General features: G+C 38.0%; 1 protein-coding gene across 1 annotated transcript in view; it reads right to left on the bottom strand.

The window, feature by feature from the left end:
- Nucleotides 1-8010: 8010 nt before the first annotated feature.
- Nucleotides 8011-20344, bottom strand: part of HSD17B4 (hydroxysteroid (17-beta) dehydrogenase 4) — a 100182-nt gene continuing 87848 nt past the window's right edge. Inside the window, exons 23-24 of the mRNA XM_010846608.1 lie at nucleotides 16358-16485; nucleotides 8011-8423 (exon numbers count right to left, since the gene is read on the bottom strand). Coding sequence (XP_010844910.1) covers nucleotides 8334-8423; nucleotides 16358-16485 — 218 coding nt within the window. The 3' untranslated portion in view covers nucleotides 8011-8333. The remainder of the gene's footprint in view (nucleotides 8424-16357; nucleotides 16486-20344) is intronic.

The raw sequence follows: 20344 nt of genomic DNA, 5'->3' as shown, positions 1-20344 counted from the left end.
GTCTCTCTTCTGCTGGTTGATTAGAAATTGGACTATGAGGCTGCACCTCTTGGCTAACATCTTGTGGCCACAAGGAAAATAACCTGGAGCTGCTGGGGTGATACCACATGGAGCTTGTGGATAAAACAGGCAGAGAGATGGCAAGGAATTGGGCCTAGCTTCCCTGGTTGCTCAGTGGTAAAGAACCTGCCTGCAATGCAGGAGCCTCAGGAGACATGTGTTCAATCCCTGGGTCAGGAAATTCCCCTGGGGAAGGGTATGGCAACCCACTCTGGTATTCTTGCCTGGAGAATCCCATGAACAGAGGAGCCCGGCAGGGTACAGTCCATAAGGTCACAGGGTTGGACACCACTGAAGTGACTTGGCAGGCATGCACAACACTGGACTCAGCAATTTCACTTCAAAGTCAGTCCTACACGTCTAGATTTTTTTCAATTTGATGAAAAAGTTTCATGCCAATTCGAAGTGGCTTTATTACTTGCCACTGAAAGAATTCCAACTGATGCAAACTTGAACCATGCTAAAGGGTCTGATGGAGAAGGAAATGGCAACCCACTCCAGTGTTCTTGCCTGGAGAATCCCAGGGATGGAGGAACCTGGTGGGCTGCCGTCTCTGGGGTCACACAGAGTCGGACACGACTGAAGCGACTTAGCAGCAAAGGGTCTGACAGTTAAGATAACCAAGTAGGAATCATCACAGGTTTCTAAGCTGGGGATTGTTAACCCGGGAAGTTCAGATGTGTTAACCTCTAGAGGCTGCAGGGAAGTGGAAGGTAGGAGGGTGGTGGTGAAAGACTAGAGACCAGTTGGAAAGCCATGAACTATCAAGTACTATAGTGCCAGTACTTGGGTAGCAGTGATATGGAGAAAAATCCTTAAATATTCAGGAGGTAGAAGTGACAAGAGTTGGTAAGGCTGAATGTGGGGTGTGAGGAAGAGAAAAGTCAAGGATCACTCTGATTTTAACTCAGCAAAAGGTGATGTTTTTAACTACAACAAAATAAGACAGACTTAGGAGTGGAGAGGAAGATCACATGTTTATTTTGGGCATGTGTTTGCAGAAACTATACTTGACCCTTGAACAATGGGTCAAACCTTTACCTAGACTCACCCCCTCCAAAAAAAGAGACAGAGAAAACACAAATAAATAAAATCAGAAATGAAATAGGAAATGTTACAACTGATATCACAGAAATGAAAAAGGATCACAAGAGACTACTATGAATAACACCAACAACTGGATAATCTAGAAGAAATAAATTCCTAGAAATGTACAATGCCCCAACACTGAATAATGAAGAAATAAGAAATCTGAAGAGACCAATTATTAGTAAGGAGGTTGAATAAGTATTCAAAAACCTCCCCCAAAAAATGTCCAGGACCAGACAGCTTCACAGTGAATTCTACCAAACACTCCAAGGAGAATTTATATCAATCCTTCTAAAACTTCTCCAAAATTAGAAGAGGAAGAAACTCTTCCAAACTCATTTTACAAAGCCAGCATAACCTTTATACTAAAACCAGACAAGAATGACGCTATAAAATTACAGATCTATATCACTGATAAACATAGATACAAAAATCCTCAACAAAATATTAGCAAACCAAATTCAACAATACATTAAAAGGATTACATACCTTGACTGAGTGGGATTTATCCCAGGCATTCAAGGATGGTTCAACATCTACAAATTAGTCTATGTGATACACCATACATCAGCAAAATGTATGGATAAAAATTGGATGATCATCTCAATAGATGCAGAAAAGCATGTGACAAAACTCAACATCCACTTATAATAATAACTCTCAACAAAGTGGATACAGAGGGATCATACCTCAATGTAATTAAGGCCATATATGACAAGTACAGAGCTAACATCATACGCAACGGTAGAAAGCTGAAAGCTTTTCCTATAAGACTAGGGACAAGACAAGGAGGCCCACTCTTTCCACTTTTAATCAGCACAGTGTTAAATTAACCACAGTAATTAGGCAAGAAAATAAGTAAAAGTCATCCAATTTAGAAAGGAAGAAGTAAAACTGTCACTATTTGCAAAGGCTGTTGTTGTTGTCCAGTTGCTAAGTCATGTCTGACTCTTTGCAACCCCATGGACTGTAGCATGCCCAGCTCCTCTGTACTCCACTGTCTCCCAGAGAGAGTACTCCTGGAGTACTTAGCTACTGCTAAGTCACGTCAGTCGTGTCAGACTCTGTGAGACCCCATAGACGGCAGCCCACCAGGCTCCCATCCCTGGCATTCTCCAGGCAAGAATACTGGAGTGGGTTGCCATTTTTTTCTCCAACTATCTCCTGGAGTTAGGCTCAAATTTATGCCCATTGAGTCAGGGGTGCTAGCTAACTACTTCATCCTCTGCTGCCCCCTTCTCCTTTTGCCTTCAATGCCGAGGACATAATATTATGTTTAGAAAAACCCTGAAGACTCTATACAAAAACATTAGAACTAATAAATGAATTCAGCAAGATAACAGAATACAGGATTAATATACAGAAATCTGTGCATTTCTTCACAGTAACAATGAAATATCAGAAAGAGAAAGTAAAAACAAAAAAAATCACATTTAAAAATCACATTTAAAAAAAAATTCTATGAATAAACCTAACCAAGGTGGTGAAAAGACCTATATACCGAGAACTTAAAAACCACTGATAAAGGAAATTGAAGATGATACAAAGAAATTTCAAGATAATCCATGCTCTTGGAGTAGAAGAATTAATATTGTTAAAATGAATATACAACACAAAGCAATCTGAAGATTCACTGCGATCCCTTGCAAATTGTCCATGACATTTTTTTTACAGAGTTAGAACATATAATGCAAAAATATACATGGAATCACAAAAGACCAAGAATTGCCAAAGCAACCCTGAGGAAAAAAGAACAATGCTTGAGGAATAACCCTCCCAGACTTCAGATAATACTACAAAGCCACAGTAGTCAAAATGGCTGGTATTAGCAGAAAAACAGATACACAGATCAATGGAACAGAACAGAAAGCCCAGAAATAAACCCACACACCTATGGTCGATTAATCTTCAACAAAAGAGGCAAGAATATACAATGGAGAAAAGACAGTCTCTTCAGCAAGCGGTGTTACAAAAGCTAGACAGATGCATGTAAATCAATGAAGTTAGAAACTCCCTCACACTATACACAAAAATCAGCTCAAAATAGCTTAAACGTTTAAATATAAGACACAAAACCACAGAACTCCTAGAAGAGAACACAGGCAAACATTCTCAGACATAAATCACAATGATATTTTCTTAGCTCAAACTCCCAGGGCAAAAGAAATAAAAGCAAAAATAAACAAGTGGAACCTAATCAAATTTATAAGCCTATGCACAGCAAAGGAAACCATAAACAAACAGCAAGACAACCTATGGACTGGAGAAAATATTTGCAAACAATGCAAACAACAAGGTTTAATTTCCAAAATATATAAATAGCTCATATAACAATATCAAAAAAATAAAAACAAACAATCCAATCCAAAAATAGAGAGAAGGCCTAGACATCTCTCCAAAGAAGAAATATAAACAGTCAATAAGCACATGAAATGATGCTCAACATCACTAATTACTAGAGAAATGAAAATCAAAATGGCAATGAGGTATCACTTCACACCAGTCAGCATGGTCAACATCAAAAAGTCTACAAATAATAAATTCTGGAGAGGGTGTGGAGAAAAGAGAACTCTCATCAACTATTGGAAGGTAAATTGGTGCAGCCACTATGGAAAACAGTATGGAGGTTCCTTTAAAAACTAAAAATAGAGTTGCCATATGATTGATAGGAAAGATGAAAACTGTAATTGGAAAAGACACATACACCCCAACATTCATCGCAGCACTATTTACAATAGCCAAGACAAGGCAGCAACCTAAATGACGATCAATAGATAAATGGATAAACAAGCTGTGGAGCACACACACACAATGGGATACTACACAGTCATAGAAAAGAATGAAATATTGTCATTTGCAACAACATGGATGGACTCAGAGATTATCATACTAAGTGAAGTAAGACAGAGAAAGACAAACATTATATAATACCATTTACATGTAGAATCTAAAAAATACTACAAATCAGCTTATTTATAAAATAGAAATAGACTCACAGACACTTAAAATAAACTTATGGTTACCAAAGGAAGAAGGGGAGGGAGAGAGAAATTAGGAGTATGGGATTAACAGACACACACTAATATATACAGAATAGACAAACAACAAGGATTTACCATATAGCATAGGGATGGGGTTCCCAAGTGATTCAGTGGTAAAGAATCCACCTGCCAATGCAGGAGATGCAGGTTTGATCCCTGCATAAGGAAGATCTCCTGGAGGAGGAAATAGCAATCCACACCAGTATTCTTATCTGCAAAATCCCATGGAAAGAAGAGCCTGGTGGGCTTGGTCCATGGGGTCAGAGTCAGACACAACCGAGCAACTGAGCACACACACAGGGAACTATAATCAATATCTTGTAAAAATCTATAAAGAAAAAGAATCTGAAGTTGTACACCTAAAACTAACTCAATGTTGTAAATCAGTTCAGTTCAGTCGCTCAGTTGTGTCCAACTCTTTGTGACCCCATGGACTGCAGCATGCCAGGCCTCCCTGTCCATCACCAACTCCCAGAGTTTACCCAAACTCATTTCCATTGAGTCGGTGATGCCATCCAACCATCTCATCCTCTGTTGTCCCCTTCTCCTCCTGCCCTCAATCTTTCCCAGAATCAGGGTCTTCTCAAATGACTCAGCTCTTTCCATCAGGTGGCCAAAGTATTGGAGTTTCAGCTTCAACATCAGTCCTTCCAATGAATACCCAGGACTGGTCTTTAGGATGGACTGGTTGGATCTCCTTGCTGTCCAGGGACTCTCAAGAGTCTTCTCCAACACCACAGTTCAAAAGCGTCAATTATTCGGCACTCAGCTTTCCTTATAGTCCAACTCTCACATCCATACATGACTACTGGAAAAACCATAGCCTTGACTAGTCAGACCTTTGTTGGCAAAGTAATGTCTCTGCTTTTTAATATGCTGTCTAGATTGGTGATAACTTTCGTTCCAAGGAGAAAGCATCTTTTTTTCATGGCTGCAGTCACCATCTGCAGTGATTATGGAGCCCAAAAAAATAAAGTCAGCCACTGTTTCCACTGTTTTCCCATCTATTTGCCATGAAGTGATGGGACCGGATGCCATGATCTTAGTTTTCTGAATGTTGAGCTTTAAGTCAACTTTTTCACTCTCCTCTTTCACTTTCATCAAGAGGCTCTTTAATTCTTTTTCACTTTCTGCCATAAGGGTGGTGTCATCTGCATATTTGAGGTTATTGATATTTCTCCCAGCAATGTTGATTCCAGCTTGTGCTTTCTCCAGCCCAGCATTTCTCATGATGTACTCTGCCTATAAATTAAATAAGCAGGATGATAATATACAGCCTTGACATACTCCTTTTCCTATTTGGAAACAGTCTGTTGTTCAATGTCCAGTTCTAACTGTTGCTTCCTGACTTGCAGACAAATTTCTCAAGAGGCAGGTCAGGTGGTCTGGTATTTCCATCTCTTTCAGAATTTTCCACAGTTTATTGTAATCCATGCAGTCAAAGGCTTTGGCATAGTCAATAAAGCAGAAATAGATGTTTTTCTGGAACTTTCTTGCTTTTTCGATGATCCAGTGGATGTTGGCAATTTGATCTCTGGTTCCTCCGACTTTTCTAAAACCACCTTGAACATTTGTAAGTTCATGGTTCACATACTGTTGAAGCCTGGCTTGGAGAATTTTGAGCATTACTTTACTAGCGTGTGAGATGAGTGCAATTGTGCAGTAGTGTGAGCATTCTTTGGCATTGCCTTTCTTTGGGATTGGAATAAAAACTGACCATTTCCAGTCCTGTAGCCACTGCTGAATTTTCCAAATTTGCTGACATATTGAGTGCAGCACTTACACAGCATCATCTTTCAGCATTTGAAATAGCTCAACTGGAATTCCATCACTCCACTAGTTTTGTTCGTAGTGATGCTTCCTAAGGCCCACTTAACTTCACATTCCAGGATGTCTGGCTCGAGGTCAGTGATCACACCATCGTGACTATCTGGGTCATGAAGATCTTTTTTGTACAGTTCTGTGTATTCTTGCCACCTCTTCTTAATATCTTCTGCTTCTGTTAGGTCCATACCATTTCTGTCCTTTATTGATCCTATCTTTGCATGAAATGGTCTCTTGGCATCTTTAATTTTCTTCAAGAGATCTCTAGTCTTCCCATTCTATTGTTTTTCTCTATTTCTTTGCATTGATCACTGAGGAAGGCTTTCTTACCTCTCCTTGCTATTTTTGGTACTCTGCATTTAAATGGGTATATCTTTCCTCTTCTCCTTTGCTTTTCACTTTTCTTCTCATAGCAATTTGTAAGGCCTCCTCAGATAACCATTTTGCTTTTTTGCATTTCTTTTTCTTGGGGATGGTCTTGATCCATGTCTCCTGTACAATGTCATGAACCTCTGTCCATAGTTCATCAGGCACTCTCTCTATCAGATTTAGTCCCTTTAATCTATTTCTCACTTCCACTGTATAATCATAAGGGATTTGATTTAGGTCATACCTGAATGGTCTAGTGGTTTTCCCCACTTTCTTCAATTTAAGTCTGAATTTGGCAATAAGGAGCTCATGATCTGAGCCACAGTCAGCTCTTGGTCTTGTTTTTGCTGACTATATAGAGCTTCTCCATCTTTGGCTGCAAAGAATATAATCAATCTGATTTCAGCGTTGGCCATCTGGTGATGTCCATGTGTAGAGTCTTCTCTGGTGTTGGTGGAAGAGGGTGTTTGCTATGATCAGTGTGTTCTCTTGGCAAAACTCTATTAGCCTTTGTCCTGCTTCATTCTGTACTCCAAGACCAAATTTGCCTGTTATTCCAGGTGTTTCTTGATTTCCTACTTTTGCATTCCAGTCCCCTATAATGAAAAGGACCTCTTTTTTGGGTGTTAGTTCTGAAAGGTTTTTAGGTATTCACAGAAACGTTGGACTTTAGCTTCTTCAGCATTACTGGTCAGGGCATAGACTTGGATTCCCATGATATTGACTGGTTTGCCTTGGAAATGAACAGAGATCATTCTTTGTTTTTGAGATTGCATCCAAGTACTGCATTTTGGACTCTTTTGTTGACTATGATGGCTACTCCATTTCTTCTAAGGGATTCCTGCCCACAGTGGTAAACATAATGGTCATCTGAGTTAAATTCACCCATTCCAGTCCATTTTAGTTCGCTGATTCCTAGAATATCTATGTTCACTCTTGCTATCTCCTGTTTGACCACTTCCAATTTGCCTTGATTCATGGACCTAACATTCCAGGTTCCTATGCAATCTTGCTGTTTATAGTATCAGACCTTGCTTCTAACACCAGTCACATCCACAACTGGGTGTTGTTTTTGCTTTGGCTCCATCCCTTCATTCTTTCTGGAGTTATTTCTCCACTGATCTCCAGTAGCATATTGGGCACCTACAGACCTGGGGAATTCATCTTTCACTGTCCTATCTTTTTGCCTTTTCATACTGTTCATGGGGTTCTCAAGGCAAGAATCCTGAAGTGGTTTGCAATTCCCTTCTCCAGTGAACCACATTTTGTCAGGACTCTCCACCATGACGTGTCCATCTTGGGTGGCCCTATACGGCATGGCTTAGTTTCATTTAGTTAGACAAGGCTGTGATCCATGTAATCAGATTGGCTAGTTTTCTGTGACTGCCCTCTGATGCCCTCTCTCAGAGCCTACCGTCTTACTGTTTTGTAAGTAGTTGATACTGTAAATCAACTACTGCTAAATTTTAAAGAAAATCTGGAAACACACAAAGACCTTTATCTTGCCTTAAAATGGAACTCTATTATAGCAAAGTATGTAAATGAGTACAATACGAAAATTCATGTTAAAATTGGGGTATCAGTAAATCAGAGAAGAGAAAATAATAAAATGTAAAAGACATCAAAGTAGCCTCTATTCATTTAATTTTCCTTACAACTTATAAATGCTATCACAATTCTAAAGAGATTGGACTTGGGTGAAAACTTTTTATTATGAAGACATTGGTCTAAGGACAGAAGGATAATCATGTGCCAGCTTACAATTTCTTGTAAAAATAATAACATGAAAAATTAGTAGAAAATAAAAATCTGAAAGTTATCTGGGTTCTGAAAATGTTAAGCAGTTCTCCTTGTACCTTAATTTTGATCATTTTTGCTGGGTTATTTCTGCATATTTAGGCAAAGAGAGTATTTAATTTTTCTGTTTTAATTAATAACGTAGTACATCCTTCAGAGCTTGGCATAGTCTTTAAGAATCATCTGGAGCTTCTGGCTCAGCAAGATATTCCCTCTGGCCTTCAGTCTGCCACTAAAGACGGCCTGGAAAGGAGAAAGGGAAAGAGTACCAACCTTTGTTACATCACAGTTTCTATCTTTTTAAAAAGGATCATTGTTAAGACTGAATACAATTGAGTTAATAACTCTGGCCAACAAAGTCAACTTTTATCTAGCAATAACAATTTAATGATTATAGATAACACCCAATTTTTAGATATCTAATAAAAAATAACGATGCCTTGTACATTTTAGAAAACCATAGAATGGAAAGATCTGGTGCTTCTGCTTCAACCTATGCTACTGGGTTTAATCTATGTTCTTAAATGTGAATTGGAGACCATACGCATAAAAGGCTTTACTGTATTACTAACAATAAAAGCATTCAATTCAGAACTTTTAAAAATATATTTAAAATATTTATTATATCTTCATGAAACAGAAGGCCATATAGTGGCAAAATAAGATAGTCTAACAAAGTGGTACATAGATCCTAGGCTGTAGCATCAGAAGGCCTGGGTTAAAATCTAGGCTCTGCCACTAAACGGAAGGTGAGCTTGGATAAACAACTTAACCTCTCTGAGCTCTGGCCTCCTTATCTACAAAGAGTATTACAACAGCACCTAAATAGCAGCTTTGTTGTATGAGTTAAATGAAACAGTGTGTAAAGTTCTTTGCTTAGCGCCTGACATGGAAGTAGGTATGAAACTTATTATTACAAGTAAAAGGCCCGTCATGTTAAAACACTAAGAGCTCCAGTTCTTTTCTGACCTGACAAAAGAAATTTATGCAATTTCTCCTGTTCTACTCTGTTCAATTTCTGTTCAATTTCTACTGTTCTCTAACAGTAAAATAAAAATGATAAAACACATATAGCTTATTGAGAAAATAAGATATGGAACATGAAGTGAAAAGAAGTCTCTAGATTTTTAGCTAGATTGAAAAAAATAGTAATATCCATGTATACTTAACATTACAAAGCAGCCCCACAAATAAAATGTCACTTGAGAAGCACAGCCATCAACTTGAACTGGGCATACCAGCAAAAGAGATGCTCAGAAAGCTTAAAAACATGCTCAAGACCATACTGCCAGGAACAAATAGGCCAGGACTTGAATTTGGGTGCTCTCTGCTTAACAGTGTCTCCTGATCATTAACTAGCAGCAACTTAATCTCAGTACCAAATCCTCACCACCTGGAGGAAAAGCAAAAACTACTTAAACTTTTTATCCTAAAATTAATACAGGATAATTTCATTTAATCAGGATCAAGTGCTAAGCTTTGAAACTGGAGACTGGAATTTTAAAACTAAGACTGCTTTCACTGTGCAGCTACAGAAATGATGGTCTGCAACTCCTGCAGAGAGTCACTACTGAGACCTGCTTGCCAGGTGCTACAATCTGAGAGGGACTTAACAACCAATAAGAACACCTGTTTCCTTGAAGTAAGTACACCAATGTTTGGTGGTTGCTATCGAGTAGAAGAACTTTGTACATAAATCTCTGTTCCTATTTAATTCTTTTCTTAGGACAGGTTCCTAGAAGAAGAATGACTGAATCATGGCACTTAGATTTTCTTGACCATACTTCCATTATCATGGTTCTCAAACTTTGTTCCTCAGTGCACTAGGGCACTGCAGTGAACTCAAACACACTTTGGAGTATTTACATTTTTTGAAGGAAATACAGTGACATTGGTCAAAGACAACACAAAAAAAACTACTCTTGTTTAGATCTATTTAATAAACAGAACCATTAGGTATTTCTTTTGGCCTAGAAATGCCATACAAACTTTTATGCTGAACTGTAAGTTGCCATAAAAGAAGTCAGTGAAACTCTCACAGTGTTTTCCAGAAAGACTGTATCAAATTAATATTCCTTCTAGCTACATGTAAATTCTCTTATCCCAACCTTAATAACACTATTTTTCCAATCTTTGAAAATCTGAGGCAAAAATGACATGTTTAATTTGCATGTTTTAGACACTGGGGGAAAATTAGTAATTGGTCTCATGTATGTTAGTCATTTCTCTCTCTCATTAATTATTGGTTCATGTCTTTTGCTCATTTTTTTTACACTGAGGTGTTAGTGTTGCCCATAGTTTTTATAGGTTATTGACACCAGTATACTATGTACCATCATTTTTCCCCCCAGGTTTATGGAAGGTCTTATAGAGGGAGTCTGACAAGCAGAAGTTTTACATTTCTACACAGCCTAAACTACTATTATTGAGCTTATGTTCCTTATTTCTATCCTTGCTTTAATCTATTCGTGTTAACTGAGAATCTAAAATACCCTAGACAATATTTTATGCTAGAAAAGAGACATCTCTCCCTGTTCTCAGGGTGCTAACATTACAGTAGGGAAGTCAAAAAACAAAATGTGAACAAGTAACGAAAGACTTATAAATGCTATTAAGGAGGTTATGAAAAATTATAACAGGAGGGAACTACTCTGGATAAAACAAAGCTAGCCCTGCAAAAAGATAGGGATTGAAATTCCAGAAAAAGCAAATAAATAGACATTGAAGGAATAAAAATTGATGGGAAGGAACTAAGAGAAAGGCAATATAAACTGATTTAGTATAAGTGATGCGGCAAGCAGCGTAGGATGAGGCTCGGAAGACAAGCAAGGGAAGCGTCACAAACAATATGATAACAGGTAGTTTAGATTTTATCTAAGTGCAAAAGAAAATCTTGGAGGTTTTTATCAGGTGGAATAACCGATAATCTGATTTCATTCTTAAGAAATTATTCTGGCTCCCGTGTGAACAGATTGGTGGAAAGGCAAGACTAAGTATAGTAAGATCAGTAAGGAAGCCAGGTGAGAGATGATGGAAACTTGGGTCATGATGATATTCCCAGTGATGAAGAGAAGAAAATGAATACTAAAGATACATTTTTGAGAAATAACAAACAGGATTAAGGATAGTAAGGATACAAAGGTAAAGAAACAAGCCAAGACAATTCTTATATTATTGAGCATACTAATTTCAGGAGACAGATAATTGTGCCATTTCCTGAAAAAAGACTTGGGGGAGAAAATTAAATCACAAGTTCTAAATGGGGCATAATAAAGTGTCCCATTGGAGATGCAAGTAGAGAGCTGGTTATATCACTATGGAACTCAGAGAAGATGACTGAGTGAGACAATTAAATCTGCAAGATGACAACATACAGATGGCTCTAAATACCACAGGATAGATGGACTCATTTAAGAAGAGTATTATTTAGAGAAGAGTCCTGAAATGAGCTCTCAAAAATACCAAAACCCAATGGCTGGGGGTAAAAGAAGACGACACCACAGGAGATTAAGAATAGCCAAAGGTGGAAAAAGCAAAATACGAGAATAAGGTGTCATAAAAGGCAATGGATGAAATTATTTCAAAAAATTGGTGGTTAACTGAGTTAAATGCTACTAAAAGGCTGACAAAGACCTAGACAGAGAAATATTCACTGGATTTAGGAGTTTTATGGTGTCATGTCTTATGTTTAAGTCTTCAAGTCCTTTTGAGTTTATTTTTCACCTTTTTTTTTAAATGTAGCCACTATATAATTTTTGATTTCATATGTGGCTCACATTATTATATGGAGTTTCACCTCTTGGCTCAGACAGTAAAGGAATATGCCTGCAACGCAGGAGACCCAGGTTCAATCTCTGAGTCAGGAAGATCTCCTGAAGAAGGGAATGCCTACCTACTCCAGTATTCTTGCCTGGAGAATCCCATGGTTTCAGTTACATATGTAGCTCACATTGTATGTTTAACATGTGTCTAATATTAAAACCAGGACAGCACTAGTTTAGACAATTCTTTTGTGAAAAGGAAAAAGATTTGATATGGCATGCTGGATGGGGATTGCTTTAAGATCTGTGTTAGCTTGCCTCTGTGCTGTAGGATACTTACATCATGAAATGAGAGAGAATGATGTAGAAAAAAGCGGAAGGAGAGCAACAACGACTTTTAAGTAGATACCTGGATGAGAAATGAAAACGTCTTTGACAGAAAGAGGGAGACTTCCTTCAACGCAATATAAGGAGATCGATGCAGATGCTGATGGGATTCTCTGACGGCTCAGATTGGTGAAGAATCCGCCTGCGATGTGGGAGACCCAGGTTTGATCCCTGGATCGGGAAGATCCCCTGGAGAAGGGATGGCTACCCACTCCAGTATACTTGCCTGGAGAATCCCATGGACAGAAGAGCCTGGCAGGCTATAGTTCATGGGGTCACAAAGAGTCAGATACGACTGAGCAACTAATACACACACATATAGATGCCAACAGAATAGATCTGGTGACAGGAAGGTAAATATTTTCATCTGAGGTCTTTCTTTTTTTCCCCAAAGAAGCATGAAGAAAGGTCAGCAGCTGAAGACAAATATGAAAAACACATCTCAGACAACAGGAATGGAAGCTTAGTGGAAAATCATGGTAAGATTGCTGCTGCTGCTAAGTCGCTTCAGTCGTGTCCAACTCTGTGCGACCCCATAAATAGCAGCCTACCAGGCTCCGCCGTCCCTGGGATTCTCCAGCCAAGAACACTGGATTGGGTTGCCATTTCCTTCTCCAATGCATGAAAGTGAAAAGGGAAAGTGAAGTCGCTCAGTCATGTCTGACTCAACGACCCCATGGACTGCAGCCTACCAGGCTCCTCCATGCATGGGATTTTCCAGGCAAGAGTACTGGAGTGGGGTGCCATTGCCTTCTCCGCTGGTAAGATTGCTAGACAGTGCTTAAAGACTATTTGAGATTTGTAGTCAAAATTTGGGGCTTCCCTGATGGCTCAGTGATAAAGAACCCACTGGCTAATGCAGGAGACTCAGGTCCAATTCCTGGGTCATGAAGATTCCCTTGGAGTAGGAAATGGCAACCCACTCCAGTATTCTTGCCTGGACAATCCCATGGACAAAGGAACCTGGTGGGTTACAGTCCATGGAGGACTGTAGGAGTCACAAAGGAGTTGGACATGGCTTAGCAAATAAACAACAAAAATCAAAATTTTAAAGGGAATTCAACTTGTCTAGTTGTACGGTTTTGCTCCTAACTTCTTCATCAATTCTGGTACAGATAGAAAGATGGCAGAGAGTAGAGTTAAAATAGGGTGGAATTTTCCACGCAAGTAAGATGAGAGATATACAGGGAGATGAGGATATTTTCAAGGGAGATATTATGATGGACCACAAAATCTAAGCTGAACAAGAAGAGACGAAAAGACAGAAGGGCGTTAACGGACAGAAAGTGGTGGTGTCAACAAACTGGAGGCCTCTGAAGTACAACAGCAGTAGTAAGACTCAAAAAACAAAAAACAAGCAAGGGATGGTATTGGAAAATGGTGATGTTTTGAAACAGATATTGGAATTTGTACGTTTTATGCTTCCAATAAAGACAAAAGCTGACACAGAATGGACTGAAAGATAATTTGAAACAGTATCAATAAACTAAGAGTCATCTGGTTAGAGAAGTCATTTTTATGAATGCTGAAGGAAGCCACCAAGGTTGACAAGAGTTGGTGCAGAGAGAGACTGTAGACTAGGATATAAGGTGTTTGACGGCTGAAGAACAGGGGTGACGGCACCAAGGTGGGGCAGAACACAGTTGAGCCAAATGAGTTCAGAAAACCTCTAGTATTAATTAGAACGTCTATAAAGACTAGGTCTTTGAGAATAATAAGTGGCTAGGTTTTTATCAAGTTTTGCCTCTGCTTTAATTTTTTCACATTTAATTCCATCCTGTCTGATATTGACAGAATGGTGCACAGAATGACATGAAGCATTGTCGTTTACTATCCAACTTCCCAGTATCACTCACCCCCAAACACCTGATGTTCCTAATGATTATATAAATGTTACATAAAGGGCTTCCCTGATGGCTCAGATGGTAAAGCGTCTGCCCACAATGCGGGAGACCTGGGTTCGATTCCTGGGTCGGGAAGATCTCTTGGAGAAGGAAATGGCAATACAACTTGATAAAAACCTAGCTGCTTATTATTCTCAAAAACCTAGGCTTTATAGACGTTCTAATTAATACTAGAGATTTTCTGAACTCAATGATTATATAAATGTTACATAAAGGTTTCCCTAAATCCTACATTTAATCCTTTAAAGGCATCTCAAGTATATCTTACAAAAGAACTCTTAATTACTCACTCAGCAGCCATAATGACCTTTAAAAATCAGATGTCAATCCAGAGCTCAACAGCTTCCTATCACATAAAAAATCTAAACTCCTCACCAACATCTACAAGGTCCAGTATGATTAACCCATGCCTACTTCTCCCTCTTCCCCTCTTGTCTCTCTCCCCACTGCTCATTTTGTGGGCCTCCTCACAGTTATTATATCCAATAAGCAGAGCCACTGGTGCCTCCAGCCTTTGCACTGGTTGTTTCTTTAGCTTTATGGTTCATTCCCTCCTCCTCGCTTTGTTCAGGTCTCTATCGAGTCTTTTTGGACAACCCTATCTAAACAGTGCCTCCATCCTGTCACACTCGAATCCAGGGGTTGGCAAACTACAGCCCAAAGGCCAAAACCAGTCTGTTGCCTGTTTTCGTTCATAAACAAATTTGATTGGAACTCAGCCCCATCCATTGGTATATATATATTATCCATGGCTACTTTAACTCTATAAATGGCAGAACCAAGTAGGTTCAACAGAGACCATCTGACCTGCAAAGCTTAGAATATTTACAATGGGACCCTTTACAGAAAAAGTTTGCCAACCACTACTGTCACCCGTAACTCTGACTTATTTTTCTCCATATTTGAAATTATATTTCCTTTCCATTTCCCTCTAGAACGAAGCTCTGCCCAGAAGGGGCACTGTCTTGTTTGGCCACATCAAGCACCCAAATAAAAGGAGGTACTAAATACATTCCTGGGAAAGAATTAACTGGGAGCTCACTCAGTACCTGGCATTACAGTAAGCTCTTCATGCATATTAGCGGATTTACTTATCATCCATTTAGTTATTTTGGATTATCATTATTCATTTTACAATGAGAAAATTAAGGTTTAGAGAGTAGATGTAAGAGCTAAGATTGAAACTCAGGTTTATTGATGCCAAAAGAATGTATTTTTAACCACGATACAACTTTATAATTCTTTTTAAATTAGTCTATCCAGGGAAATTGAACATTTTATCCTTTATTCAAATTGTTCTATAACTTGTAAAGTTGTATTGTTTTCTGCAAATAAGCACTGTGCTTTTCTTGTTTTGATAGTCATTGGTACTTGGAAGTTTGGCAGATATTATAAACAAATTTTTAAAATTATATCTTCTAGTTGGTGTTGTGGCTATGTGAAAGCTATTTTTAAATAATTACTGTACATTCAACCATTTGAACTCCTCTGATCTAAGAATAATCTGATCTTCTTGGGATTTCTAGCTACATAATCATGATTCAAAAATTAAAAAATTTCCTCCTCCCTTCTAGTTGCTATATCAGTTACTTTAGTTTTGTGTGTCTGTGGACTACCCAGAGGTTTCAGAACAATATTAACTTATAATGGTTAGTAAAGGTACTCTTGTTTTAATCATGATTTTCTACTGAAATGTCTCTAAATGTTTTATTCTCAAGAAGATACTGGCTATTATGTTCCTTCTTTCTATTTCCAGTTTACCGTGATGATTAAGACAAGTTCTTAATCTTATATATCAGGGAAGAATGTATAATTTTATGAATATCATATGGTTTTTCACCTCTGAACTAATGACAATAAATTAAAAGGTCTAGATATGAGTTTTATATTGTTTATCTGCTGAAGAAGAGTTTCACTCAAAACTTTATTTTTAACAAGTTATTGGCTGAAAAACTCCATTAGAAAAATACATGATCTGTCAACTTGAATACTGCTATCAACTCTGTCTTTCTTCAGAGCTGTAAGAAATCTGTCTTATAAATTAGAATTTTGGAGTCAGCCAAAAACTGCAACTGTCAAGTAGGAAGCAATAATGACAAATAAATAAACATTTTAAGAACTTTACCTTCTGAGGATCAAGCTTGCCCAAGACTACTTCCATGAAATCTTCATCTGAAAGTGTGATGGTTACATCAGCAGAGCCTTTTGCAGGGCCTTGATACACTTTTCCAGAACCAGTTTTCAGGTCAATAGCTGGGAAAAATAGGAAGAAACCAATATCAATATTTTTATCTTTACAACATAAGAATAAAATGAACCATATAAATGCAGACATTTTTAATAGTTTCAGAGTTACTGTGGTGTTTATTCTACATTATATATTACATATCACTTAGAAAAAAAATTTTAAATCCTTTATTTTTTGAGATGTTCTTTTTATAAAGAATATGGTTTTCAAAAGAATCAAATCAATAATGGTTTTTCTTCATTGAAGAAGTTTACACAATAGAGAGATTTGAAAAGTGAATCAATGTAGAATAATATAATGAAGTTAAGAGGTTGGAAGTTATATGGTTAAGGTCTTTAGATTCAAATAAAGATTCTACAGTCAACAAAGGAAGAAAGTGAATTTTAAAACAAATGCATATTGGTTGGGGTAGGGGAAGGGAATGCACACTCATCACTTTTCAATAACTTGGATTCATTAAAGGTTCTGCCATATGAATTAAATGATAGTAAAATTAAAATTTTTAAAGTATTTCAATTAGTCATTTACTTATAAAATGCTTATTGCCCTAACTGTTGTGAATAAAGGTTAAAATTAAAATCTTTTCCCTTAACTGTTTTGGACAGCAGGATTAAGTGTCCCAGAAACAGGCTGGGTAACTGGAAAAGCTATTAAAAGTTTACCTCCTTCATTGCTCTCTATATAGTACAGAGCTTTAAGTTAAAGTTACATTTTAGAAAGTTTTCATTGTCATACATGTGACCGAGACCACTCATCCAGAAAGGCCAATTCCACTCATCCTGCTTTAGCCTCTTCAATGTGCTTTCTCTTCTATTGCAAAGAAGCTATGATCACATCACTCTCCCTAAGAGTGTGTAGGGAACTCCCAACTTAGGATCAAGAAGAGACACACACATGTAAGAAAAATTATATAGACTGGTTAGCCAAGTTCTGCTGCAAAGACAGAATTAAATCACTCCCACTGTCCATAGAAGAGAATTTTGCCAACTAAACTAAACTAAAAAAAGAAAATAACATGACTACTGACGGTTACCTTGGGGAGGAGAAAGAGTCTAAGAAGGGGAACTTTTTGCTTTGTTTCATTCACTCACTTAATTGTTTAGTTTCTTCTATGGTTCTCAGACAATATGCAAAATACTAGGACTAAGACGTGAAGAACAAAGGCTCTGTTCTTCCTGGTGCATACATATTACAAACATGTTTTTCTGTATTATTTGTGTAGTTAAAAACAAAAGTAGAATAAGAGAAGGAGGAAGGCAGGCAAGGAAGGAGCAGGGAGAGAATAATGGGAGGGGGTCAGAGGATAGAAAGGAAAGACTAAAGAAAAGCAAACCTCTGACATTCAACAGATACTGTTTTAATTCTTCACAAGTGAGTCTAAGGCCCACTGTGTGCACTAGTCTTGCTCAGGAATAAAACTGGACTGATACAATCTTAATACTTCAGTGTGGAGTAAGTCTCTTAGCTGATGAAAGCCCTTCTAATGAAGTGCTATCTACATGCCCTCTCACTCACTCGGTTTTACTTGCTGCTTCACAGCCAGATTCTTATAAAGCAATAGAACTTTTTTCTGTGGAAAGCTAATAACTAGTGCTGATAAGCAAAAAGAGGGCTAAAAAGGGGAAAGTTCCTAGCAAGAAGACTAGCATCTGTCAGACCACCTCAGCCCAGCAAGGCAGAGAGCACAGTGTCCTCGCTCAGGCAGCCTTCCAGCTCCTATGTGACCAAGCATGACAGGCCTCAGAGGGGCCTAACCTTGAAAGACACAACGAAGATGCCTCCTACTCCGCAGCCCAAACCAAGCCTGATGCCAGAACTCTCTTCATTCTCTTTAGACTCACGCTAACTTGGTTGTTAAAAATCCCGACACAGACACACCTCTGCCCAGAGATTCACTGTTGGTGTTGTCTGGATGGCAAGATACAGGAAGGAGCAGGGAAGATGGGCACAGTCCAGGATCTCGAGGTTGGAATGCATCTTTCAGGCCACTGAGCGCAACCCCTTGGCTCCTAGACTTGCTCAAGGGTAGTCACTCTGTGTAAACCCAGTTCCACAGGTGAACAAAGTAGCTGAGCCTGTTCTCTCTAAACAGGTTTGCGTCTGCCATAATATGAACAAGGCTGGGACAAGTCAAATGTTTAGAAAAACAGTTTAAAAACAGCTTGCAAAAAAAAAAATTAGGTATTCCCTAAGTCAAGATATTTAGTCACCTATTTTATATCTTTAAGCACCAAGATGCAAAAAAGAGATGCCAACGTGGAATCACCTTCTAAAAAACATCATAAGCCAAAAATCTTAGGTACTTTCTACTGCTGCCAGCTCTGATTTAGCTCAGTGACACAGACTGTGAGAAAACAATTAGAATTGAAAAAAGATACACACAGCTTAGAATCAAATCAAAGACAGACAGATAACCAAAGAGAATAATGAACACATTCAGAGAAAGCTTCAAGATCCAATTTGATTGTTAGCTTTGATAAATTAGGACCTGAAGAAGATACAGTAAAACAAACAAAAGCCACGGGCATCAATTATAAGTAAGTATTAATAGGATTCAAATATTCCCATTTTGGGGTGGGAAATATAAGAAAAAACCCTTTGCCTAGGTTAATAAAAGGCAATTACTAAATGTAAGCACATTTGCTAATACTGTCTACAAGGCAAGTGACACCAAGATAAAGTGAAAATATTAGTTGGTATTGACACTATATTTAAGAAAATTACCCTATTTGTCAGAATGAATTGCTTGTATATTTTATAAATCTCTACACAGTTCTATTCTGCCAACTGTGAGACACACAATTCCAGCAACTTTTCTCACTCATCTCATTCCTTTCCATGACCAGTATCTTCAAAAATTCTGTGCTTTATATTTATAACTCAACTTGTAATACAGTTTCATCTATAGGGAAAAGATAGAATTCCGTCATAGATAGATAGAAGGAAGGACAGAACGAAGAAAGAAAGGCAAGTGCTGATACCTACATTTCCCTGTTAATCGATAAAGATTTTTAGAAAAAAAATAGACAGTGAAATTTGGGGAACTAAATACATATTACATGTTTGGCTTCCTTTATCCCCTTCTAAATTAACTTCCTATAAGCACAAATGTCTTCCAGAAGGACAAACACCAAAAATGTTAACTGTGAGTAGTGGGATTATACATCAGTATTTCCCACTTTATACTTATATATACCAAAATTTATATAATGAAAATACAGTCCCTAAAAGGAATAGCATGGATTAAAGACAATCTCTTTAACAAGTGGTGCTGGGAAATCTGGTCAACCACTTGTAAAAGAATGAAACTGGACCACTTTCTAACACCATACACAAAAATAAACTCAAAATGGATTAAAGATCTAAACGTAAGACCAGAAACTATAAAACTCCTAGAGGAGAACATAGGCAAAACACTCTCCGACATACATCACAGCAGGATCCTCTATGACCCACCTCCCAGAATATCGGAAATAAAAGCAAAAATAAACAAATGGGACCTAATTAACCTTAAAAGCTTCTGCACATCAAAGGAAACTATTAGCAAGGTGAAAAGACAGCCTTCAGAATGGGAGAAAATAATAGCAAATGAAGCAACCGACAAACAACTAATCTCAAAAATATACAAGCAACTCCTACAGCTCAACTCCAGAAAAATAAACGACCCAATCAAAAAATGGGCCAAAGAACTAAATAGACATTTCTCCAAAAAAGACATACAGATGGCTAACAAACACATGAAAAGGTGCTCAACATCACTCATTATCAGAGAAATGCAAATCAAAACCACTATGAGGTACCATTTCACACCAGTCAGAATGGCTGCGATCCAAAAGTCTACAAATAATAAATGCTGTAGAGGGT

The sequence above is a fragment of the Bison bison genome, unplaced genomic scaffold (genome assembly GCF_000754665.1).
Source record: "Bison bison bison isolate TAMUID 2011002044 unplaced genomic scaffold, Bison_UMD1.0 scf7180017864238, whole genome shotgun sequence".
NCBI classification, from domain to species: Eukaryota; Metazoa; Chordata; class Mammalia; order Artiodactyla; family Bovidae; genus Bison; species Bison bison.
The sequence above is the reverse complement of the archived record's forward strand: the minus strand, read 5'-3'. Positions and strand labels throughout refer to the sequence as shown.